Raw genomic sequence first — 26210 nt, forward strand, 5'->3', positions numbered from 1 at the left:
TGCCGCGCTCGCCGTGTGCGGGTGAGCGGCGGCAGCGGGGCCGGGCCCGGGGAGAGCCCGGAGCGCGGGCAGGCCCGGCCGGGAGCGGCGGCGCCTCCCGGCAGCGCCTCCCGGGCCGCTCCATTCATTCCTTGTGCTTTACCGGGAGCGCGCCTCGCCGTGCCTCGCGGGACGCGCCCCCCGGGCCGAGACCCCCGGCCCGGCCCTGCCCGGTGGCCGCGGGCCCCGCGCCGGCAGGACGAGCTCGTTTTCTCTCTTTGGAGACTTCCTCCCAAACTTTGTTTCCCATCTCATACTGGCTTTCCTCGGGCACTTTTTTTTTCCCCCCTTTACCTTAAATCCATTGAAGTTAAGGGGTTTTAAGGAATTCTGTGTCTGGAATTGTGTCTGCTCGCTTTTCAGCAGCAAGGAATTGATGCGCTGCTGTTCGTACTGGGTGAGATTTTATTATAATCTAAGTTTCCTTCACTGCTGCCCAGCTCTTCCTTACTGTGCTTAAAAACAGTGAAGCGGTTCTACCGAACTTCTGCGGAAAGTTCAGGCCGTGCTTCCGTCTTCCTTTAGCCATCATTTGGCCTGCCAAGTTACACATTTCTCCTTTTTAACAGGTTTTTAAGGTGGAGCACACTTACTGTTAGCTCCTTTCTGTGAGAAAGCATGGCTCTGTTAAAGGTGCACGGACCTGTCCGGATGCGCAGCATGCAAACTGGGATTACAAAATGGAAAGAAGGGAGCTTTGAAATTGTGGAGAAGGACAACAAAGTGAATCTAGTAGTTCACTACAATGTTGGAGGAATTCCAACGACGTTTCAGGTATGCCAGACATTAAGGCTTTTGTTTTAACAGTGCATGGATTGTGCTCTCTTGTGAACAGCTGTCCTCTTCAAGGCTATTAAGTGTCCTGCAGACTTCCCTCTGTCACTGTTTCTTGTTCCTGGTTTCCTGAACACTAATCCCTTTGTACAACTCTCCAGTAAATTATTTACACGTATTGTTAAAGGATCTACCAAGGTTGGCATGGAGATACCACTGATTGGGAAGAACCAAAAAAGCAGAGAAAAGTTACAGAAGTGTAGAGCATCGTGGCTCATGTTTTGGATATTTGGAACCTGTAAGCTTTCTCTTACTGGCACATTTGTGCTCTCTAGAGGAGAAGATCCTGACCATTTCATGCTAGCTGGTTCCCCAGCTGAAGGGTAATGATGTTAATACACCTGTAGCCTATTGCAAGACTTTGCTGAACATCACTTGTTACAGTTTTAGTTTTAAATGCAGATCGCTGTTAAAGAGTCTCTTGAAATATTCAGCCAAAATTTTGCTCATTCTCCAGTTGTTTTCAGGTCAGTATTCCTAGATTTTCTGCACAATGCAGAAGATTTCTGCCCCAAATCAAAAGCAGAGTGCTTTTTCTATAAGAAATGCATACTTGTTTTAGAAATATGTGAACGACACAAGAGCAGTTGGAGGAAAACAAATCCCAGCTTCTTTAGCAACTTTGCAACAGCATAAAGTGATCTATATGTTGGTTTCAGCTTTTCATGCCACTGTTGTTTTTTGTCAGTAATGTTCACCTGGCTGTTCTCTGAGCCATTTATTTCTGTGTGCAGATGCTATGGAAAAAAGTTAATTTCTTTTTGAAAGGTTAAGTTTTTGCTGCCTTAGTGTGCCAAAAAGTCTCAGCAAAGAGTCAGGTAGCTGGTGTTGCCTGGAAATCAGGGTTCTTAGGAAATTGTTAGCTATGGATTGTTCCCACCTGTGTTACTGTAGACTTGGAAAGAGTCTGTGCCTTCCCACGTGTGCTGCTGTGGCTGCAGGTTTGGTTTAATCCCCTGCTGGACCGTGTTGCTCCTGAGGAGAGCAGTCTTGTCTTCCCTCGTGCATTCCCTGGGTGCCTGTTCTCGCACACTCCTTTCTGCCTGGATGAGGGATGTGGTGTGACAGCAGCTCAAAGGGAGGTTCCTCGGGGAGGCTGAGCCTACAGAACAGCTAACCATGGCCTGAAGGGACAGGTTTTCTTCCCAGCCTCTCATGCCTGCTGTCTCTGGCACTTGTCAGATCTCTTTGTGAGCTCAGTGGATGGTTTTCACAGAAATCTGGGGAAAGGACTGAGTGCAGGATCTAGCAGAGAGGGTGATGAGCCACTGTGCAGCTGGGACTGCAGCAATGGAAGAGGCTGGGGAGCAGTCTGTGTGAGACATCCCCAGGCTGTTGGCATGCCACTCCAGGTGTGACAAATTCCCAATGATCTTGCTTCAGAAGTAGCATTCCCTGGTTTTTTGACAAGCTGCTCTGAAAGGACTGTGAGTGATTTCCCTGCCTGTTTTTACTTTTCTGTAATGGAAGGCTTGGATGGATCCAGCATTATATTTCTTTCTACAGTGACTGGTGTAGGATCTAGGACAGATTTCTTCTGTCAGATGACGTTTTACAGATGTTTCAGAGCTTTAACTAAGTTGTGCTAGATGGTATTAAGAGAAATACTTTGTTTCCCCACACCTGTCACACTTTGTGACACTGACTGGGTCATAACAGGTGCATGAAGAGTATGGGTAGAGTCTTCTGACAACATTTGGAGTTGAAATAGGCTGTTTTGCTCTGAGGTGGTGAAGTAATTGTAATTCCTTTGCACTGGACTCAGTGTTTTAAGAGAGCAGTTAAAATTTGGAGCCTATTATTCTTAGGTGTTTGAAAATATTTTTAGCTTACATTTTAAAAAATCCCAACAGCCCACAAAAAAACCCAAAAACAACCCGAAATACAAGGATTGAGCAAAAGGTGTTTCAAAAGTGTAATGTTGCCATTAAAACAAACCCTTAGTTTCTGATTGAGGTGGTTTTCCAGCCCCTCTTACAAGCTGCTGTTGTGTCTAGATTGGTTTTCCAAGAAGCTAGAGATCTTAATGGAAAAAAAGAAATCTCATTGGTGGACATGAAGTGTCTTTTACTATCTCAGTCTTTTTGAGCTACCTTCAACCTGCATGAGTAGTAGAACCTTTATCCAATAGCCAGTTTTTGTAGGTGACTTAGCATGAAGCACAAGTAAAGTTATTATGTTATAAAATAGCAGTGGCATCATTAGGGAGCACAAAATCTTATTAAAATTATTCTTGTGCTCAACCATAACCCTGAAAGTTTTGGCACCACTTAATTGTTACGATGTTGCATACAGAGTAAGCATGTTTCTTGCTGATTTACTCTCTCAGCAGATTTTTTAAGTAATTTCAAATCTGTCTTCTCTGGGAGCAAATTGTGAAGTGGGACATTTGTGCTTAATACTTGAAACTTTCCCCATCTTAAATTGTATTTTGCACTTGATGTGGAAGTTTTTACTCAATGGGACTTGATAAAGTTGTTTTTCCTTTACATTTACAGACGTCACACTGAGTAGAAAAGCAAGTTTCAGAAAGCTTATCCAGGACTCTAGAGACTGTTGAGCAATAGTGATACTGTCCTTGCAGTCCTGTCAGATACCAAGGTCACAGATTGTATTAATTGTATGAGGTTTAATGTTTCCTTGAAATGGAGCAAGGGGAAGTATTTTGGTGGGAGTCTCTCTTATCCTGTCTACTTGAAATATTTTGTTTGAATTTGTAAGTATTTTGACCTTTTAAAGTTGGATTTATGCTTATAGTCACTTTCTTGTTTTCAGTTAAGCCATAACATTAAAACTGTGACCTTACGACCAAATGGCAGAAAACTGTGCTGCCTGATGCTAACACTAAAGGATACCAGCTTTCTGACAATTGATAAGGTACCTTTTAAAGATGCAAATGAAATGCGGATGTATTTGGATGCAGTCCATCAAGACAGGGTTCATACTGGTAAGTGCAATTGTTGTAAATCATGTTATAACATTATGGAGAGGTGTTGTGTTTTCTTATCATGGTTTAACTATATCAAACAGCAGCTAAGCCCCAAGCATCTGCTCACTCAGTCTTCCCAGTGGGGTTGGGAAGACAGTGAGAAAGTGAAAATGAGGAAACTTGTGGGTAGAGACAAAGACAGTTTAGCAAGTAAAGCAAGAGCTGTGCACGCAAGCAAAACAAATGAGGAATTCACTCGCCACTCCCTGTGGGCAAGCAGGTGTTCAGCCATCTCCAAGAAAGCAGGACTCTGCCATGTATAGTGGTGGCTTCAGAAGACAGACACCATCACTGGGCCTCCCTTACTTCTTTCCCAGCTTTGTACACTGAGCACAATTCCTCATGGTGTGGGATATCCCTGGGGTCAGCTGTCCCGTCTGTGTCCCCTCCTGGCTTTCTGTGCATGCCCTGCTTCCTGAGGGCTGATGTGAGCAGCAGCAAAGGCCTGGACACTTTGTGAGCAGAGCTCAGCAATAACTATAACATCTCTGTTATCAGCACTATTTCCAGGACAAACCCAAAACTTAGCCGTATCGTCGCTACTGTGAAGAACATTAACTCTGCTCCAGCCAAAACCAGCACACATCTTCAGCACATTTTGTCTTTGTGTTCCTGGCTTTCTCTGCCCTTCTGTAAATGCTTCTTTCTGGCCTCATAGCCCATTTTTTGTTTTATACCTTTCTTATGCTGAACAATAATCAGATATTAACATATGGGATTTGTTTATGTTGTGTGTTGGTATTTGAAAAGTTGTTAATCACCAATGCACAATCTCTTAGTTTTTAATTTTACTTACTTTACTTTGTTCTTTTTAAGAATAGGAAGTTTGGTGCCAAGTGGCTAAATGACCAGTATGAGGGATACCCTAAACACGTGCTTATGTCTCTGCATTCAGAATATTGTAGTCTGTTGTAGTTGGCAAGAAATCTGGCATGCCCTTTCCAAAATCAACTCCAGCTAAACATTTTGCAAATAAAAATTGCAGTCAGTTAAATGACAATCAGATCAAATATTGTGTACTTTTTCTGTCAGCTGGGAAACCCTCACAAGGATCTGGCAGTTTTGGAGGTGTGCTGGGCAGCAGGAGCACACAGAAGGAAGCTAACAGGCAATTCTCTTACATAGAGAACCAGGTTTGTTAAATTGTTAAAATTTTTCCTCTCTAATTTTATTCTGTTCCTCTCATTTTCTTTACTGTATGTTGAATGGCACTGTAAATACTTTACAGCCAAAGTGTTTATAATCTAGAGAGCTTGGAATAGATGGGTATGGGGTGGTTGGCAATGCTGTATCTTGCTTGTGAGAAGACATCTGTATGAGTACAAAAGGTCAGTGTGTGGCTACAGAAGTCAGACTATGGTCTTCACATATGAGCTTTTAGGCAGAGAAGTAGAAATAGGAGGAAAGTACATGGCTGAGACTTGCTTCTCACACAGTTCTGATCTCCCTTTGTTTTATGCCAAACACCTTACATGTGTGTGACCGTGTCTTAGTCACCATAGGTCTTAATGAGTTTAGCAGACTTCAGCCAAATGTGTACATTGAAAAGCAAATGATCCAGGTTTATGTCAGAATAAAGTTACTGAATTTCTGGCATTCTGCTCACATTTTTGTGTAAATTTCATAGACTTTACCCAGAAGTTGTTTTCCTTCAAAATATTTTTTTCTTCTTTTTCTCCCCAGATTTCATGGTTTATCTATTAGCTTTAATTTACTTTGTTATCTCTGTGAATATACTTATATTACTGCCCTGAGGGAGACTATTTCTGACATTGTCCCAAAACAAATTCTACATGTTACCTTAAAGGCAATCTCACTCTAAAAGCTTGAGGCTGTATATACAGTGGTGAGATTAGACATGTTCAGTTTTCAAGTCTAAAATTGGCCAACATTCCTTAGTCAACCAATTATTACCTCTTTGCATTGCATCACATATGGGGCCTGTTTGGCCCAAGGCAGTCAGGGCACTGTTTTAATTATGTGGGTTTTAGTACAGCTTTTTAATATTTTTAATTGTAATACCACCCAGGATTGATCTGGGGATAGTTAGGAATCATGCCTTGGGTTTTTTTAATGTCAAAGCTTGTAAAGGAGATTTTAAAAACTGAACTTCAACTGACTTAGCATTGGAAAATGGGAAGGGAAAGTGGTTACTGCAGTAGAGTTTAATGTTGATGACTAGTATGACTCAGTCAAAATTTTACCTATGTCTAATTAGTTTTTAAACTCTCTGAATGTGTTACAAGTAGTATCTCTCCACCTCTGGATTCTACACTGTAGCAAATAAAAAGTGGTGGAAATCATAGATTAGACTAAAGAGATCCTATTCTTTCACTCTTGGATTTTCTCCCTGGCCCACTCGGCTTGGGCTTTGCAGACTCCTCCCAAGAGAGTGGCTGTGGAGAGTAAGGAGGAGAACACATTCCGCAAGGTGCTGGGGACCCCAGCGAGAGGCTCTGTCAAGAATTCTGCTGGAGCTGGAACACCAAGCAACAGGGTGAACATTGCAGCATCTCCTGCATCATCAGTCCCTCACAGGACAGGCTTGTTGGAGAGTCGGTAGGAGGGTTTTCTTCTTACTATGGTACTGTAAAAATTCAGCTCTTTGTAGAGCTACAGGTGGAACTCAGTACTCTGAGACATAAGAAGCGGATATAAATCTTTCTCTAGTTTTGCTGTTACTTTTAACAGGATGTTAATACATGCTTTTATAGCCTCTGACTGGTACTGGCACTAGAGCTTTTAGTACAGCTTAAGAGCTGGGCAGACCAAGTGCTTCTCTGTATGCTATAAAAGTGGAGATTGCAGAAGATAATTCCTCAATGCTTCCCATGCATTTTGGACCTATGTTCAGTTGGAAGGGTCACGACTAACCTTTCGGAAAGAATGACCACAAATTTTTCTGTCCTCAGTGAAAAGAGGAAAAGAACACAACCCCCTGGTTCAGAAATGAGTGAAGATTATCCCAAAGAGAATGATTCTTCAACGTAAGTAACAGTTGTTTCTGATTTTAAATTCCTTGTTCATTTGTAAAGGGATATGTTTCTGAAAAGAATGCTCTCAGCCAGCCACATGGACTAGGCCAGTCAGCTTATGAATACATGGGGTGCTTGAAATGAGGTATGTCTTCAGTGTTAATAAGGGAAATACAAACTACTCCAGCAGTTGATTTCCATGAACTGGCACATGCAAATTTTGTGTCATCAATCTTTTGTTGATTATGTCAGTCAGAACTGCATGTGGACTACATGTGCTTTGACTCTTCTTGAAACAAAACTGATAAAGGTGAATTGCCATTTGAAGAAGCAGCTCCATGTGTTTGAAGCCAGATTTAAATGTAATTCATGTTGAAATGAATTATGTGAGTTAAACTTATGTGTGAGTGAAGTTCTACTGTTTGTGGTCAAGTATTAAAGGTGATAGGAGAGAAATGCTTTAAAGCAAGTTGTAAATACTGAGCAGGAGTATCCCATATCTTCCATAATTGCACTGCCTTCCACTCTTCTCTCTGTAGGAATAATAAAGCCTTGGGTGATCCAGCATGGAAGTACTTGAATAGTAGCAGAGAGAAACAGTTGAACCTGAAGCAGACTGAGGAGAATAGGACATCAGGTAAAAAAATGAATGTAAAGCCAAGTGATACCTAGCCTTGACTAGTACAATTTTGGCCCTTTGGTACAACTTCAGCAAGTTGCTGCAGAGGTGGTTTTTTCCTTGTCTGCTGTGCCATTAACTTTGTTGCTTCCTCCAGAGCCATATATGAGATGCAAATAACCTGCCTTCATTTTCAAAGCCTGTGTTGCTCTAGTGTGGCCTTGACCTTTATTCTTCAGGGCTGATGCCAGCCCATGAGACAGCTTGCTTGTAAATTCCAGCAAGAATCTTCAAACTGTTCCAAGTTGCTCTTTCAGTTGGGAGGGGGTTTCTGTAAACTCCTTTTTGCTTGCTTTCTTACATATTTTTAAAACTTCCCTTTGCTCTTAAATGCCCATGTGAACTGTAGGCTGGTTTTTGTGATTGAGATGTCTACTGTTTGCTTTTACTTCCTTATCTCTTCCCCAGAACTTACAGGGCCAGGACTTGTGTCCTGTTTGTACCAGAGTTCTGTTGGATGCTGCTATGGGACAAGGCTTTACAGACAATACAGAAATACTGACAATATGTAGATAGGCTAGTAAGCAGCACTGTTCTTCAGTTTTATGAATCAATACTTAGCTTCTTTCCTCATAAAGAGGAATGCATTCAAGATCTTGTTTTTATGGGGGAATATTGGTGGATGCATTGTTTTTTTTGTGCATCTCTAATGGCACAAATGTGTTGCTGGAAGAGCTGGTAAGGTGAATGTTTACCTCTGAATGGAAATCTGGTGTTTTCTTCAGAGTCAAAATTAGAGTCTATGTATCCCTGCAAGTTCTTGCAAACTTCTTTCATATATCTGCATTTCTGAAAATTGCACGGCTGAAACAATTTCAAGCTGGAAAAGAAGCAAACAGTTATTCATTATTCAAACTAAATTACACTGAGATTCACTGTAATAGGTGGGGTTTTGACTCGAGAGCATTTTTTTAATGTGGCACCATGTGAGGCATTAGAGTCTGAGGATCTGTCACAATGATGTCATAGTAATGAAACAATCCTATTGTGCCCCAAGTATGGAGTAATTTACTGTGGGAGTTTGGACTGGGAGGAGAAGCTGTTTTCACTTCTGCATATTTACCTTGAATTTTGGGAGCACTGCGTTAGAAATCAGGAGTTTTCTGTACATGTGTCTTGTCTCTCTTAACAAGAGGTAGATATTTATTAATTTCACATAGTGAAGATAATGACTTTTTAATATTTCATATTGCACTTTGAGTTTGATGAAGACTGAATTGAATACCTGAAACTCCATCATGCCTTTACTTACATATCATTAATATTCACATTATACTTTTAAGCATATGTACTATTTGTCTCCCAACCAATTCTAGAAAGCAGGATTTGAGGATTTTTAAACCTTTTGACTAAGTACTTTCAAACAAGTTGCTTATTGTAAAAATAGCTGTGTAACCTGGAATGAAATGTCATGTCTTTCCTTCTCTTTTAAAGGTGTTTTACCACTGCAGTCATCATCTTTTTATGGTAGTCGATCCTCTTCAAAAGAGTACTCCACTGGCAGTTCCTCCCTGGACAGGTAGGGCTGATTCACTAGAATGAACTGTAAATAGCAGTTGTTTCACAGGAATTAAGCTCTTCAGTTTCCTGTGTGTTGATCACATGGTGCTTAGATGCATAACATGGTGAGTTTTGTTGGGTTTTTTTTTTTTCCCCTTCAGGAGCACAGTCCACTTCTTCAGTGTGTCTTCAATTGCCCTGCTTACATCTACAAACTGTAGTTACTGCTTGCAAACTTGCAATAGAAAGGCTTTGTAAAATCACTCAAGTCTGTTATAGTTGTTGTGAATAACTCTAGATGGTTCAAATTGTATATGAACTCTGGAAGTTAAGTCTGAACCCTTGCTTCATTTTTCCCAAGTAGATAAATGGCATGCAATTCTATATTTTAATAACAGTATTTTAGCAAATTCTAAATCCTGCTAGCTTGGGATTCTTCTTTGTCAGGTGTGCAGTCAGACTCATGGTCTCTGCCCTAGATAGATGAGATACAAGATCAGGAGAGAAAAGGAGTATTGTCTGTGTTTAAATGTTAGGAATTGAGGTCCATAGTTGGTGATTAGGTTACAAGAACAAGAGACTGAAAATAAAGACTCTGGCCCAGATGTGAATTTTAAGCATATGGGAGCAGTGATCTCATGCTATGTAAATCATTCTTCCTCTCATCATACAGTGTGGAGAATTATTAAATATATAAGACCAAAGACTTGGTTATACTGTGTGCACACCAGTGGATATAAGAAAATATAACCAAGCTAAGGATTTAACACTTCTGGGAAGTTTTAAACCCTTCCAGAAGAAGTGTTCTCTGTCACACCTCTTTTTCACTGTGACACATTCCAGTTATCTTGTATGGATTTACCAGTCCTTGGTCCTGCACAGTGGAAGTGTCTTCCACTGTGATTCCAGTGTCATGGACTATAGCTCTTTAAGACAGAGCATTACCACTCTTACACTTTTTATGCTTTTATGTTTCTAGGTCTAGTGTAACCAGCCAGACCTCTTCAGCCAAAAGAAGCCTGGGATTCCTTTCTCAGCCTGCTCCTCTTTCTGTTAAAAAAATGAGATCTAATCAAGATTACACAGGATGGAACAAACCCCGCGTGCCCCTTTCCACCCATCCTCAACAACAGTTGCAAGGGTAAATTTAATTTTCTTTATCTAGCGTGCATACTTTGATCATCAGAACATGCACATTCTTGTTGTAATTATTTAATTAAAAAAAAATAATCCTGAAACTAATGAACACTGAGGGAGGGAACACTTTCCTTAGTTTGGAGGGTATGTATTCTTGAATTCACATCCTGAGAGTTTCAGGGACATAGTAATTTCAGGTAATTCATGTTCCTTTAATGATAATTCATTTCTTTGTCTTTATGTGTGCATGTACATATATATATCTATATGTACACACATATATGCATTTTTTAAGAGTTTGATTGTAGAAACTCATGGATGCTTTCCTGATAAATGCTGCCTCCCATGAGTTTAGGCTGAAGGGCTGGGGAACAGCTCCAGTAAGATGCTCTTTGGGGAGTAGCTGGGGTGAATATCCTGTGTGTTGGTAGTGCTGTGTTTAACCCTGGCAGCAGGTTTGCACATTGACCATTAGACACAAAGTATTGTTTTTTTTTCTTTTTCAGGTTTTCGAACTTGGGAAACACCTGCTATATGAATGCCATCCTACAGTCCTTGTTTTCAATTCAGTCTTTTGCTAATGATTTGCTCAAACAGGGTATCCCATGGAAAAAAATCCCACTCAATGCACTTATCAGGTAAAATTCACATTCTGTGAAAGCTGTTTTTCTCCTTCTTTACTGAGAAATCATTTTGGTAATACTGAAGCAACTTGTAGAGGGTCATTTGCCTGTATAGATAATAAAAGAAATCCTAGAGCTCTCTGTATTTTGGAGCTTTACTTTTGAAATAGGAAATCAGCTCTTAAAACTTACAATATTGAGTTACAGGCATTCTTTTACTGTATTTCTAGTGGCAGAGTGAAATGCTTAAGAAGAAAATGTAAGAAATTGCAAAATAATTTAGATGCAGAAAAGTTTCTTCTAAGAACTTTGCCATGTAGAGTTTAAGCTGATCACTAACTTCACCTGATATGTGGGGGCTTATGCCTTTTGTTTAGTAGCTGTGGAAAGTGTTCAAGTTTTGCATACTTTATCTTTCTCTACATTCAGCCATTTGGGATTTTTTATTATATTTTCTCTGGTGCACCTCATTTCTTTTCTGTCACTAAATAAGATGCAGAATTATCAGAACCATTTGTGTTTCCGTTCCATCATTTTTTTATATCTTTTGTTGTAATTTTCTGTTTTTGGTGTGTCATCTTGAACTCTTTCTACACTACTTGGGATCAGAGGTTGTTCCATGTGCCTCTTGAAATGTCCTTTCTCTAATTTTTATAGAAAGACCTCTGAAGGTTGTGCTCCATATACCTAATGGGCAGTGTGTGATCCTGTACAAGTCAGAGTTGATACTCAAAGCATCTACTTTGTCTTCTCTTGGTTTGGCAATATCATCTAACCTGGTGACTGTTTTTCTGGTTGATCAGTGATTGCTTATCAATGGTGCTGTGGTTTCCTAACATGCTTCACTGAGCAGCTGCAGAGGGCTGGGACAGCACACGCTGTTCTTGGAGTTCAGCACAGCAGCAGAAACTTGTCAAGCTGCAGGAAACTGAGCAGATTCCTGGGGTTAACTGAGTATTAGCTGTTGGGTTTGGGATGCAAGGGGATTATACAGGTTTTCCCTCTGTTTGGGTTGGGGTTTTTTTGTATCATAGAATGTGACTTCTTCCTATCACCTTCCTATGTATGCAGCTTGACCAAAATTTGTGCTTGGAATATATTTAGTGTGTATGTCCTGTGAAATTGTAAAGCAGTTGTAAAAGACAACTAAATCACAGTAGCTGAGAGGCACAAGTGAAGTTAATTTCAAAAGTTTTGTAGCAAAGCTAACAGAAGCACTAGCTTGAACCAAGGAACTCTTCGTGGTTCTTTTGCTACAGCTTTTTTCTCTGTTAAAATGTTTTTACTGCTGAAAGATGTAAGGCTTGAAAATGAGTGGAAGTTTAAAAATAAAACATAAATAGAAACCATTCTGACCATTCCAGTTAAATTTTGTGATTTTGTGTTGCTTATTTTGGTACTGTGTGATATCATATTTCCTATCAGTACAAATGTTCTCAAAAAGCATTATGAGTTGTTTCCTCATTGTAAAAGAGGAGAAATAAGTTTTTAGAGCTTTATAAGGCTTTTCTCTTTACCTTAAAAGATTGTGGATTGGGTTCTTTTGTTCATTTGAGTGCTGTTTGATGATGCCTTCAAATGAGATCTCAAAATACTTGAAATGGAAAAGGTTAATTATATGTGGGATATCTTCATCCAGAACCCCTGAACCACTTATCACAGGAGAAAAGCTTTTAGGAACTCTTAAAATAAGGTATCATTGAGTTCTATTATGTTTCTCTAAAGTCCTGGAAAACCAACCAGTGTTTCATTGTCTTGACTTCTGCAGACGTTTTGCCCATCTGCTTGCTAAAAAAGATGTCTGCAGCCCTGAGGTTAAGAAAGAGCTGCTCAAGAAGGTGAAAAGTGCCATTTCAGCTACTGCAGAGAGATTTTCTGGGTACATGCAGAATGTAAGTATCATTGTCTGGAAACAGTTATGTGCAATTTGTCCAGTGGTTGAACTGCATTGAACACCTGTCAAGCTTCAGCTGTGTTTGGCAGTGACTTTGGGTTGAATGGCAGTGATTGTTAGAGCAGAACTGCCTCAGTGTTACTGAAGGCAGTGAACTGAATGTAGTTCACCAGTCTGTGTGTGTTTGAGAAAAATACTGAATGAAGTTGTACAAAGCCATTTCATTGCATGTGCCTTGTTTCTAGGATGCACACGAGTTCTTGAGCCAGTGTCTGGATCAGCTGAAGGAAGACATGGAAAAGTTAAACAAAACTTGGAAGAGTGAACCAGTCCCTAATGAGGATAACTCACCAGGACGTGCTTCTGATGACCTGTCAGCCACCAAAGTTTATACATGTCCTGTTATCAGTAACTTGGAGTTTGAGGTTCAGCATTCTATCATTTGCAAAACGTAAGCATGCTTGACAGCTTTTTTCACACTTAAAAGACTAGGAAGTGTTTCCATCTCACATGACTTCATCTGCAGGTTGTAACCAGAATTAAGAGCTATGTTTCATCCAAAGCTAGATATTTAGAAAGATACTCTCTTGTGTAGAAATGCTGTAAACTTCACACCACGCTGTCTGCTGCTGCAAGCCTTCTTTAAACAGTTTCATACCACCTAGTTCTTCATTGCATTTCCAGTGGAAAGCCTTTGTGCTTTGCTCTTTGTGTACCAACTGTATGGAAATAGAGAGAAAAGGGGGTTTCAGCCAAGTAATATTTCCTCTTGAAAAAAGGAAACAGGGGATGCCATGTTTTTAATTTGATCTTTCTAAGGGCTTCTAGGGAATGGCATTTTCTTCTGTTTCTCTACATTCTTGCAGAAAAATATGTCAACCAATATGTTTGGGCATTCATTGTGTGTGGCCTGTGCAGCAGATGTGTTGAGCTATAGCAGTCACTTTGATTTCCTCTATACCTGATCTTTTGCCTCTCCAAAGCAATCTGTGTGTTTTACTTCTTACCCTTACACAAATGTTTCAATTTCTAAAGCATCAAAAAGAAATTGCAAGTTCCAGCTCTGTTCTGAGCATCAAACAGTTCCATTTTGATGAGTAAAAATAGGGTGTATATGTTTATATATGTTTATGGGGAAGTCACTTTATCCTAAACCATGAAAGTGTTCGTTAGTTTCAAGTTTATTTTTTATCAGACTTGCACAAGCATGTTTGTTTTTTAGGTGTGGTGAAACAGTCACTAAACGAGAACAGTTCAATGACCTCTCCATTGACCTTCCTCGAAGGAAGAAATTCCTTCCTTCCCGATCCATCCAGGATTCTCTTGACCTCTTTTTTCGGGTATGTACTTTGAGGGGGGTTTTTATGCATTCTGGAGTGTGTGCAGGTTATGCACCATATGAAATTCTGATTGTACAGCTGATTATTAGTTTCTATGACAGTGGTTTGCAGGTATGTGAGATAACATTGCACTTTTTAGAGGTTTGTCCATTAAAAGCATATGGAAGTTTATATTGTAAAATGCTGTGCAGAAATTAACTGCTGTAAAATAGGTAAACTTCCCAATGTTGTGATGAAAGAGTTGAGGTGTAAACAAATACAGAGGAGAGAAGGGAGGCTGTCATATTGGGATAATCACTCAGGAAGTGCTTTCTCTCCTGGGCTAGGATGTTTCAACAGCTTGTGTACAAGCCTTAATTAGCATGGAGGAAAAAGGTCATGCAGGTACAATAATTTAAAAAATAAACAGCTATAATATGTGGATACTTACTTTGTAAGATGAGCTTCAAGGTGAAGCTTCTGAAAGCTAAAAATGAGCCATATGTCTGTGAATTGGTGTTGTATTTTGTCATATCTTGAGACAAACCTTTTTTTCCCTCTCTGTATAGATAGTACTTTCAACAGAGAGAATAGCTGACGTGCTTTTTCTTCTAAAAGCTCATGGGGGGGGGTCTTACAATTTAAAAAAAATCCTGACATTTTAATGCAATTTGACTTCATTTAAGGTAAAGGGCTTGTAGAAATGTTTGATGGGCAAGTTATGTAATTTTGGGAAAGAAATGCTTCCCCTTTTGATGTCTGTTCAGAACTCTACTCTCATGTAGCATATCCTTGGTAAGTTTAGGTGAGGATACCTTTTGAAGAACAAAGCAGAGGTTTTGAATAAGAGGGAGAAAATTTCATGGCACCATCCTTCACCGAAGGTTGTTAGGGAAGAAAAAAAAAACCCAAACAAATCCTGTGTATGGGAGAGAAAACTGTTAACCTCACAAGATTGTCCCCTCCCTTTGGAAGCTATTTTGTGTCGTAATGGTGGCTGATTCACTGGTCTCCAGTAGACTTGCAAGAAAAATTCCTTCTGTATTAGTGGACATGCTGTGAAATTTTAAGGTCTGCTGGCTGACCTCTTATTAAATGTCCTCTTACTAGGTCAGCTTGAAGGTGATTATAATTTTAAGGGGTTACTTCTGGTTTGAAGAGTTTGTGTAACAGGTGATGTATTTTGGTTGAGATGTGTTTGATTTCTCTTGTTCCACAAGTCATTTCTCTGCTCCCTTAAACAGGCAGAGGAGATTGAGTATTCCTGTGAGAAGTGCAATGGAAAGTCTGCTGTTGTCACACACAAGTTCAACAGGCTTCCCAGGTAAGTGGTGACACCTGTTCCTCTCCTTCCTGGAAGCATGTTACAAAAGTGCAAGCAAAAATCCCTTGAAGAGTAAAGCTGGGAAGATGAGCAGGACAGCATGTACAGTGGTCAGTGTGTGAAAGAGGTGCACCTGCAGTCAGTTTTCATGCTGGTCTTCATTTTTACTCTAAATAAGCCCTTGGAAACCCTTAGCAGTACTTGTTTCTTCCTCCCTGTCCCGACACAAGGAGGACTAAGTTTTCCCCTTCTCCTTTTTTTGGGCTTTCTGGGATGTGAATGAAGCAGATACAGAAAATATATTCTGGAATTTTAATATTGTATAAGTTGAGTGATGCATGTGGCACCTGTGTCTTGCAGATAAGAGATGGTCAGCATTTGCCTGCCACCCCAAAGTAATAATTTGGTTTGGTCAGGTGAATGCTCTTGGAAAAAATGCTTACTTGGATTTTGAGCAGGTTTTCTTCGACTTCTATCTTGAGATGAACATTTGTCCTTCTCTCATCTCTCTCAGGGTCCTGATTCTTCATCTGAAACGTTACAGCTTCAATGTAGCATTGTCTCTCAACCATAAAGTGGGGCAGCAGGTGGTTATTCCCAGATACCTAACCCTGCTTTCCCACTGCACGGAAAGCACCAGGCTGCCCCTGACACTGGGATGGAGCGTCCATTCTGCCATGTAAGTGTGCAGCTGTGGTCCCTGCTCTGCTAAATCATGTGTGCCACAAGGTAGGCACTTGTCAGATCTCCAGAGGATGTCTGGGCAAGGAAACATTACAGTTATGCAGCTTCAGATGTGTGCTGCTGGTTTGAAATGCTGCTGTCATAAGAACATGTTTGAAAAGGAAGCATGATAGAAGCAGTAGGAAGAGATAGTTGGGCATGATCTAGGGAATATTTGGTAAGATATTATTCACTGTCCTTGAAAATAACTTTATATTCTTTTTAAGAACACTTCTGTTGGTAATTTTTAAAATGTAGGCCTCTCAGTCCAAAGTAATCTAGATTACCTTTCCCTTCAGAGCACTCTAACTCTGCTTAGAAGACAAAACATGCTACCTTTTTCTGCTGATTTCCATTTGCACCTCCTGTGCTGTCATTAATTTTTTATCATCTTTCCTGTACCACTGTAGTATCTGAGCACTTTGCATGCTGAAAATACTCTGTCCTTTTCCCTGAGGCTGTAATTTCTGTACAGCTGCCTGACCTGAGACACAGAGATTAAATGTGCCAGTTGTCACATAGAAGGCTTGTGGTAGAATGAGGAACAAGGAACCCTTGGGTCTCTTGTAGCCTCTGCTGAGTGACATAGCCAGGGTATCCAGAGTGAGCTAGGACACATCTGGTGCATATGTTCAGCAGTGTGGCAGCTGTTTTGCCAAGTCTTTAGTGGCATTTTGAGATGTAAGTGTTTGTTTCCCATGAGTTTATTAAAACAGTAGAAATCTCCAACCACAACAGTTTGTGCTAACCAGAGCAGCAATACGTGAAATAGGTTGGAAATAGCTTTCCAATGTTTGGGGCTTTTTTCAGTCATGGAAGCCATTGTGGTTGACCTGGGAGTGGAAGGGGAACTAGGATGGAAAGAAGCAGCCTTGGTTTAGGGGGAAGATTAGAAAAGATTGCTGCAGTGGCTACCATCTGTTTGATGGATGTGTAGTGATAGTGATGGACTTTGAGGAGCCCATTAAAGAATTAAATGGAGCAGGAAGTTGGTTCAGAGGAATCTAGGTAAGGCAGGAGAAATTAAGATGTGGGATATGCCAGAAAACCGGCTGATCCAGACAACAGCAGGAGACTGTGGTTTGGGAGCAGGAACTCAAGTGTTGGTGGGAATAAAATATAAAGGAATGAGTTGTCTTGACATGGGAGCCAAGAGCCTTTAATTTGTGAGCTGGTCCCTGAGGGTGCATCACCAAGAAGTGAATCAAGTTTAAAGGATTATACATGGTTTTGAACAACTGTTGTTTATTTATAGTGTGATGAAGTTATTACTGTAAATCTTAGCAATTAGCAAGTACATAATGGTATTCTGCTTGTTCTTTTGGTCATGGATTTGCATGCGTAGCAGACAAGTAAACACTTGTTTTTTAAAGACTGTAACTACTGCAATAAATTATTTTGCTCTTTTAATAGTTCCCGTCCATTGAAAGCCTCCCAAATGGTGAATTCCTGTACTGTAAGCACTTCCACACCTTGTAGGTGAGTTATAGCTCTGGAGTGTCTGTGTCCAGTAGCCTGGGGTTTTGTGGCATAGTTTCCAAGGCATTTTTAGATTTTCTCGTTCTTTTCTGGTTTTTATGTTGTAAATTGTTTCAGCTACTGTCTTTTTTCATATCTGAGTTTTATTGGTATTACATGGTAGCTGAAATTAACATCAATGGTGCAATTTGCCTAGTTTAAGAAGCAAAATTATTTCTACTTCTGCAATCTAGCTCTTTGTTTTGACTCTGTGGAGCCAAAATGGGTGTTTTGGGAACAGGTGGTTGATTCCTTAAGTTTATTTGCAAAGATGAGACAGCCAGTTTTTGATACTGTGAAAAATGTGATATTACACTGGATGGTTTTGCATTGAGGGATGCTTAAAGACCAGATTTACTGATAAAACAGAAATTGTGACTTCCTCAGACTCCTCTGTCTTCTGTACTAAGGAAGCAAGAAAGTATCTTAATGGAAGAGCGAACAGGAAAAATAAAAAATTGGTGCATTTTTGTACTTTTTATATCTGGGTGATGTGAGAAGCCCTATGTCCAACCTAAAAAACTCTAGTCAAATGATTTATGCCAAATTCTATGTGTTAATGTGGCTTTGCCTCAGATGAGTTCAGTCTGGAATTGCGAGGTAATAAAATGCAGAATCCTTTGCCTTAAAAGCAAGAGCCACACACTTAGTTACTTTTAACTTTGTAAGCTGTTATTGCAGGCTTCAAGAAAACATGTCAGTTACCCAACAGAATAAAGCTTTTCTGAAAACCTTGTCTGCTATATTAATAAATTGTCATTGTTACTTGTTGCAGTTTGTTCCCCAGTTGAACAGTGTGAAAGCAATCCTTCAGCAGTTACTTTGAGACATGTTGGTATGATGCTACAATGCTGTGCAGTTCTATAGCCATGTTTTTAATTTACAGAAAATACACTTTCAAGTCAAAGAGCTCTGCAGCACACTATGTAGATTCTGACAGCGATGATGAGCCGTTGAAACGCTCTGTTGCCCATAGCCAAAGGTTGTGTAACATACAGAGCAGAGATCAGCAGCAACTGCAAGATGAGCCAGAAAAGGTAAGGGAAAAACCCACAAATTTTCATGTGCTAGATCCTGTATGTGCTCATGTCTGGTGTGTGCTTTTTTTAGCATAAACTGAGTGACATTGATGTCAGATGAGGTTTTTTCCTCCTAATTAGCACTGCAATGCTGGAAGGGAGTGCTTTGCTAATTGACCTCTCTCTACAGTTGTCTTGGGTTCCCACTGGGAACAGAAGTAATTGCATTGCAATTGAACTTGAGTTTTCAGGTTATGGATACCAGCTGCTTAGCAGTTTGGTCAGTCCTTCGGGTAACTTCCACTAATAATGTTCCTGGGCTGAAGTATAATGTGCTGTCAATAATAAAAGTATGCAGTAAAGCCCTTGATTAAATTAGATCCAGTACAAGTTGGGCTAAGCAAAATACTCAGTTGAGACAATTTCATGCACATCCAATCCGTGTCCCCTTTCAAATGTGGCTTTGAAATGTTTTTAGAATCTGAAGCTAACAGACTTTGTAGGCGGACACAGAAGTGTGAAGAGACCAAGTTCATTGGTGTAATGGCACAGTTAATTTCAAGTTGCCTTTGAGCTTTTCCTTGTGACTAGTGTTAATGCTGCCAACATACTTTTTTTGCCTGTCAGGCCAGTGTATTAGCAGGTAGATGAGTTGTGTGGGAAGAAATGATGACCCAAAAGGGAATAGAAGCAGCTTAGAGGATTATTGTGCAGTACCACTTTGTTCTGTTGAGAGTGCTGCAGGCCTAGTGCATAGGACAAGTTTCCTGCATCTCTGCTTCTATAAAGTTTTTGCTTCACTAAAGCTTTTGACAATACTCATAGGGTTATTTTAATCAAGCAGAGACTTGTGGCCTTGATAATGATATTAAGGGACAGGTGTAAATGTGGATGAATAGCAGTAGTAACAAGAGGAAGATATCTACAGTTTCTAATCTGATGGGAAAATCAAACCAAGGCAGGATCCTGACCCAGTATTTAATAAATGACAGATACTGAGTATTAAATTTTTAGAAGATCCAGAGCTGGGAAGAGCTGCCAGGTTGATGAAGCTCAGAACTACAGATAAGAATGATCTTGACAAATCTGAGAAACTGCATAAAAATAGGAGAGGTTGTTCAGTAGGAACAGGCTAAAGGTGCTAATCTTATCAGGATTGACTATAAATGTGGGATAGGAGCAGCTGGGAAAACAGCGGGCCTTCAGAAAGTTCATGAAAGGTGACAATCACAAGGTCAGGCAGGTTAAAAGTAGAAGTATCTAGACAGAACCATAGCCTACGTACACATTGTGTGAAGTAACCCTCCTTTTTTCCTCAGAAATGAGCTTTAGCTGGAGTTCTGTATCCATCTTTGGGCTCTGGATGAAAAGAGTTATAGATTAACTGGAGAGGGGCCACAGGAGAGGAACATGAATGGTCAGAGGTCTAGAAAGGAAGATTTTGAGAGAAAGAGCCAGGCAAGTGGTCTTCAGTTTGGTCTTTAGCTTCAAGAAGAATGTAAGCAGGGCTTGTGTCTCCAAGGAAGGGGAAGAAGTTAATAGAAACACTTGAGCTGTTTCCTATGCCTGTGGTGGATAGAACAAGAAGTAATAGACTAAATTGCAGACATTAATTTTTAGATTAAATATTAGGGAACATTTCCTGATGGTCAGTTTATGTAGGGATGGAATGGATTGCTGCGGGAAAACACAGAAAACCCTTTGCTGAAGGTCCTGTGGCTGCTGTCCTGCATGGCACATCTATGCCTGGCTGCAGCTGAAGGAAGGAAACAAGCTTGTCTTTGAAGTGCCTCTTATGTACCTTTCAGAAAAGGTATTTCAAACTGTCCTAACTGATTCTTCCTGGAGTTTTGTTTGTGAGGAAGAGCAGGTAGTTTCTACTGCGCACCCTGTAAGTGCAAAAATTGTGGGAATAAAGCATACTAATTTGAATAATAAGTTAATTACAGGCTTTACAGCCTGTTGTGGGAAAGACACACTGGTGGTGATGATTCCACGTAAATTATTTTATTCTGTGGCCATGCATATTGGCCACTTCTCAACCACAGGCCTGACTAACCGTGTGTTACCATTAACCAGGTTCTCTGACCACCTCAGTCTTGTCCTGGGAGACCTGGTCCTGGTTTTTGGAAGTGGCAGTACTACTGCTGCACCATTTCTCTTGGTGTGATTCTCAAATGAGCTGTGGATGGGGTTGCATTAAGGGCTTGGTGGTTACTTTGTCTGGCAAGTGCATCCCTTGCCAGGCACTCTTTGCAAAATGTCCCTGCTGTGTGGGAGAACAGCTGGAATAGCATCTGTATATGGCACTGGGTGGTGGGGGCAAAGAGCAGTTGTCCAGCTAAATGGCACAACTGCAGTTCCTGTGATCTCTGCTTCTGCAGTTGAAGTAGTATTTGAAGAACTTCTTAAAAATGCTTACTTAAAGCAGCCTGTCTTAGAGCCTAAGCTATTTAAAATCTATGCAAATAATGTCTAGTAGAAAAGTTGTATTCAAATAATGCACAGATGCTGCCAAGTCTTTAAAGTCCATCCACTGAATTAGTGGTAGTTGTTGGCAGGGAGCCTGGAACTGGGGTTTGCTGAGGAGCTAAACCAGTTTTGATGTTGGTAGCCTACAGGTGCAGAGAGAGAAACCAGAAAGCTTCAAAAGGTATTCTGCTTTACTTATCCAGTGCATAAATACCTGTGAGGAGAGAGGTTTAAATTTGTCACTTCTAATTCTTGGAGGGCAACAAGTCTAGAGCAAGCAGTTTAGTTTGCTAATTCATTTGCTAATCTTGTTTGATAAGACAGTTTTAATATAAAATGCTTGCTGTATTTAAGTAAAAAGCAGCAGTAAAAATGTAATTTTGTTCATTTTAAGAAAGTTCTGGGATTCATCCTAATGCAGTTTGCAGTAAGATCTGGATAAGTACATTTTAATAGAAACTATCTTACCCCATTTTTAACATAATATAGGAAAAGAAATTCTAAGCATATGATAAATAGTGTAATTGTGTAAACATGCATACATGGAGGTTAACCTCCTGATTAACAGTTAATGTCAAAGTGATTGAAATTACTATATTATTTGCAAATTACGATGGTGTAGGAGTTGATGAGCATCAGCTTTAGGAAAATGAACTATAAAAAGGAAAATTGAGATTAAGACTAAGGTGTTTTTTCTTTCTTCTAAATGAAAATCATTCTGTTCTCCTTGGGAAAGAATAATTCCCCCTTTCCCTGTTTAACTGTTTTCTTACTCGGTTTGCAACTCCTGCCCTCCTCCCTCTACTGACATCAAGGTTTCATATGGCAAATCTGCAGCACAAAACCTAATTTTAATTGGTCTTCATACCAGCTCAATTTTAGTTTCTGTTCATCCATCCCTATATTGCTGCTTCATCCTTTGTTAACAAACTTGCAGTTTCTCTGCTTCTATCTCAGCATTGACTTGCCAGGGGCTTGAGAATTCATCAGAACCTCAACGGGAAACATGTTTTAAAGAAAAGGAAGGAGAAGGGAAGAATTATCTTGTGTATGTTAATCCACAAGGCCTGTGAAAACTGGTTGTAGTGTATATTTAAATATTTTTTCTGTGGAGTTAGTGTAGCTATAAAGGCTGTCTCTCCATTGAGTCTCATGTAACTATGGTGAATGTTGACAGTGCCAAGCTCCCACTCCCTGGAGTTAATAAAAATAAATCTCCATGGAAATGTAAAGCTGATGATATATATTATACATGTTTATTCAAACACTTAATCATAACTCCGTTCATCTCCAGGGTTCAAAAAGAAGTAAAATGGAGAGTGACAAACCCGAGCTGGGCAATGCTGGTTTTGATGGGATGAGTGAAGATGAGCTCCTAGCAGCTGTCTTAGAGATTAGCAAAAGGGAAGCCTCTCTGTCTCTGAGCCATGATGAAGATAAGCCCACAAGCAGCCCAGACACTGGTTTTGGAGATGATGAAATTCAGGAATTGCCAGAAAACCTGGAATCTATGGAGATGGAGAAACCCAAAACAGTATTAGACTCAGGTAAGGCAAAGCAACCATCTTAACTGGACTCTAGTGGGCTAAAGCAGGTTACTGATAACATCAGGTTGGTAATGGCTGGTGGTAGGAACTGGATGCAAGTGCACTGCTGAAACTGTGACTTGATCAGAGTTTTAGGAACTTAAACTTTATAATTTCCCTATGTATAAAGCATTTAATTCATCAAACCATGAAAATGTATTTTCTTGTAAGTCTGTCACCTCTATGATTCAAAGTTAATTTCCATTTTTTCCTCTCTTGATTAACACATGCTTCCACAGGTTCCTGTGCCAGACAATTCAATTTCCTTATATTTTGCCGTGTCTAGAACTGAGTCTTCCATAAGCAGAAAGTATTTTCATTTGTGTAGCTGTTGTAGCCTAGGCAGCACAGTAGCAGTGCTGTCATGGCATAAGACTAGAGTGCTTTCATAAATGCAGCTTTTTGTCACTAGTTACTAATGAATTTAACTATACGTCTGTATTATTTTCTAAAGCTTTTTATGTGAGAGTAGACTTGTAAGCTTGAGACACTCAAGTGAATTGTGGCCTCTGACAGAGAGACATGTTTAAGTACAAGGAGGAGCCTGTGTGATCTCAGTGGGGGGAAGTTGAGTCTTCCTTTAGCCAGCTGAAGGAAATATAAGTGTTTTATCATTTATTGTGTGCTACATGCTTTCCATCATTACATGCATTGCACTAGCATGGAAAAAGAGACCAACAAAATGCTCATATCCTCTAAGAGCCAGGAGGTTAATTAACAACAAATACCCCACTGTTTCCAAAAATGACACTTGCTTCAATGGACAGCTCTTGACAGCCTTGATGGTGGAAGGCTATAAGAATAATATTATCTATGTGATCAGCCTGCTTTGTGCCCTCCTTTTTATGCAGTAATGTTGCTTACAGTGTTGTGAAATAGAGTTGTAATAGAATGTGGCCACATAAACATATTTCTGTCCAGGTTTTCTTTGGAAAGTACAATGTAATTATTTGAAGGTTTCTTGTGACTCTTAAGCAAAAAGTATGTGTTTGATATAAGTTCTGTATTTCTTCTTATACTGAAAGTTTTCAAAGGTCATGTAATACATTCTGGGGGTTTTTTCATCTTGAAAGGATTGGACTGATGGATTATGGCTCTGGTGCTGTTGGTGTTTAAGGGCTCACAGGTACTGAGACTGCCTTGTATTATCCCTGTTAATAACTAATCAACAGTTGTTAAAGTCTGCACACGACAAAACCATGAAGTTTCACATGCTGCTGCCCGATAGCTGTTGGAGCAGATGTTGCACTTCCTTAGTTGCAAGAAAGATTTAAAGTGTCCTGCAACTGCAGGAGTGTGTGCAGCAGATGAATGAATGTTCATTTCTGATGTTCTGTAAAGCACTTGTGCCACTGTGTTTACTTCAAGGGTGAGCTAAAAAGTTGCCATCTTCATGCACCTTTAAAGCTGTATGTGGTGCTCACAAGATTGAGGCTCTTAGCTGAAGCAGAAGGTAGCACATTTAAACAGTGCTTGAGATTAGTGCTTTTTTTCATCTTGCATTTGGTTTGGCTCTTATTGTGGCTTCATCTGTAGTACTCTGAGGTGTAATACGCAATGCAAGTTTTTATAATCCATGCTTTCTTACACAGAAATTCAGGTTTATGGCTGGAGAAACCTAGTGTTGTGTGGCTTCTGTAGTTTAACTTGCTGTTTCTGAGTGAACATAAAAGGCTAAGAAGAGAACAGGTTCAGGGATTAATCAGATGGTTCATTGTGCACCAGCTAAAATGAGTATAAGAGACTGCACTTTGGAGCTTTTTCCATTTGAGTCTTGTGTGGGTGTTTTATGGCGGGTGAGCTCCCTGTCAATAGATGTCACTATGCTGCAAGGATTGTGGTGATTTAAAGAGGACTTGGCTGGTAACAAACAGAAGACCCAAAAAAGTATAAACTGTACTTTGTGATTCCTCAGGTCCTGCCAATTTCACTGAGATAACTAAAGATTTTGATGAGAATAAGGAAAACAAAACTCCAGAAGGCTCCCAAGGGGAGGTTGACTGGCTGCAGCAGTATGATATGGAGAGAGAGAGGGAAGAACAAGAACTCCAGCAGGCACTGGCTCAAAGCCTTCAAGAGCAAGTAAGAAATAGTTTGCTTTCTTAAGTTGTCTTCCCCAAAACTGCTTACCTGAAAGCTAAAGGAAAAGCTTACATTCAGGCAGTAACTGCAAAGGAATTATTCTGCTTTTTTGACATAACCAGATGGAAAAATGTTTGGGTTTCTTCTAGTTCCAGTGTCAGTAGGGTGATGACACTGGATACATCTGGGCACAGTTTGAATGCTCTTTGAAACCTCTGCATCACATCACAGACCCACAGATTTCTCAGAGCTCCCCATGCACTTTTATGCACTGGTTTGTCACATTATATTAAAAATTATGATAACCTCAACTAAACTCTTCCTCTCTGACATCAAGATCCCAGCCCACCTTTAGCTTCTCTGGCAGTTTCTTGCAGTGTGTCCTGTCAAGACTCAGTGAAAGAGGCAGGTTCCAAAGGCAAGGCTAAGAATGACCATGTCAGGCTAAAGATGTGTCTATCCTAGGTGTGTTTCTGTGCTAGCAAGTAGGGGATGCTTAGTGAAGAATGTAGGAACTGAGCATTTATGTGATCCTTCCCTGTTAGTAAAATGGAAAAAGGATCCAAAATAATTTAGTTGAAAACAAGTCCTTTAAATTAGTCTTGGAAAGAATGGGGGTTTTGAGTTGTGTTCTAACTATCTGTATTCCACTTGAATTGCAGGATCTGTAACTGATTTCTACAAGTTCAACCAAGCAGCAGAGAATAAAGCAAGCACTTAGCCAGGTCTTCCTTTAAATAGGTGCCCTTGTCTGCTCTCTATTAATACCAAAGCTGTCATGGCTTTCCTTATGAGATCTGATGTTTCCATGGCTCTTGGATTTTTTCCTCTCCCATTACTCATTATGAGGTGCTGGTATGTTCCATGCCAGATGTAGCTTTGATTCATCAATGCAGAGTAGTTTAACAAAGATTCCCAAATCCTTTAGAAATAGTGAGATAAAAGGCCTCATGCTAATAATGTAAAACTGCCCTTTGAGTGTGTTTCTGCTACAGTTCTGAAGCAAAAACCTGCTATTCTAATGATTTGGGCATGGAAATGTGGTAGCTGTGGTTATCTTGATTTGAAATACATAGATGGGGTGCTGCATTCAGGTGTGCTGAAAGCACTCAAACCCTAAATTAAGAAGCCAGTTCATTAAATATTATTGACTGGCTTGCCATAGCTCTGGGCTTTCAAGAGTAGTGGGAGGAATAGGGGCATGATATTATCCAAACATTTGATGTGTTTGTTGACTTGAGGTTTCTTTGCTGCTTGGTCATGGTAATATTTTTAATACCTGGCTGTTTAGTGATGTCTTTTTGCATCCTGCCTTTGTGGATTGCACCTGTTAGATACAACCACTGGCTCCACTTTCAAATGGCTTAAAAATAGCAAAATCTGTCAGGATTTAATGACTGTGTCCTCAGCTGGCTTGGGTCAAAAGCAGACTAAATTTTGCTGAAGTGTGAGGAGCTTTGTGTATCAGTGACAGCTTTCCCGAGCACAGGGTTACAA

The 26210-nt window shown here is 40.1% G+C and overlaps 1 protein-coding gene across 3 annotated transcripts in view; it reads left to right on the forward strand.

Annotated features, from left to right (window-relative positions):
- USP37 (ubiquitin specific peptidase 37) overlaps positions 1–26210 on the forward strand; it is a 34678-nt gene that overhangs the window by 253 nt on the left and 8215 nt on the right. The window contains exons 1-19 of one of the 3 annotated variants that reach the window (XM_064434798.1): positions 256–436; positions 609–813; positions 3649–3820; positions 4895–4995; positions 6240–6421; positions 6775–6849; positions 7377–7474; positions 8951–9035; positions 9996–10157; positions 10660–10791; positions 12545–12668; positions 12916–13121; positions 13893–14010; positions 15234–15313; positions 15828–15992; positions 17450–17515; positions 18441–18591; positions 22340–22592; positions 24547–24713. In XM_064434798.1, the coding sequence (XP_064290868.1) occupies positions 658–813; positions 3649–3820; positions 4895–4995; positions 6240–6421; positions 6775–6849; positions 7377–7474; positions 8951–9035; positions 9996–10157; positions 10660–10791; positions 12545–12668; positions 12916–13121; positions 13893–14010; positions 15234–15313; positions 15828–15992; positions 17450–17515; positions 18441–18591; positions 22340–22592; positions 24547–24713 (2493 nt within the window). In that variant the 5' untranslated portion in view covers positions 256–436; positions 609–657. Of the gene's footprint in view, positions 1–255; positions 437–605; positions 814–3648; positions 3821–4894; positions 4996–6239; positions 6422–6774; positions 6850–7376; positions 7475–8950; positions 9036–9995; positions 10158–10659; positions 10792–12544; positions 12669–12915; positions 13122–13892; positions 14011–15233; positions 15314–15827; positions 15993–17449; positions 17516–18440; positions 18592–22339; positions 22593–24546; positions 24714–26210 lie in introns of those variants that run through there. The other 2 variants (XM_064434797.1, XM_064434799.1) reach the window with 2 other exon arrangements.

This window comes from Passer domesticus, chromosome 10 (assembly GCF_036417665.1).
Source record: "Passer domesticus isolate bPasDom1 chromosome 10, bPasDom1.hap1, whole genome shotgun sequence".
NCBI classification, from domain to species: Eukaryota; Metazoa; Chordata; class Aves; order Passeriformes; family Passeridae; genus Passer; species Passer domesticus.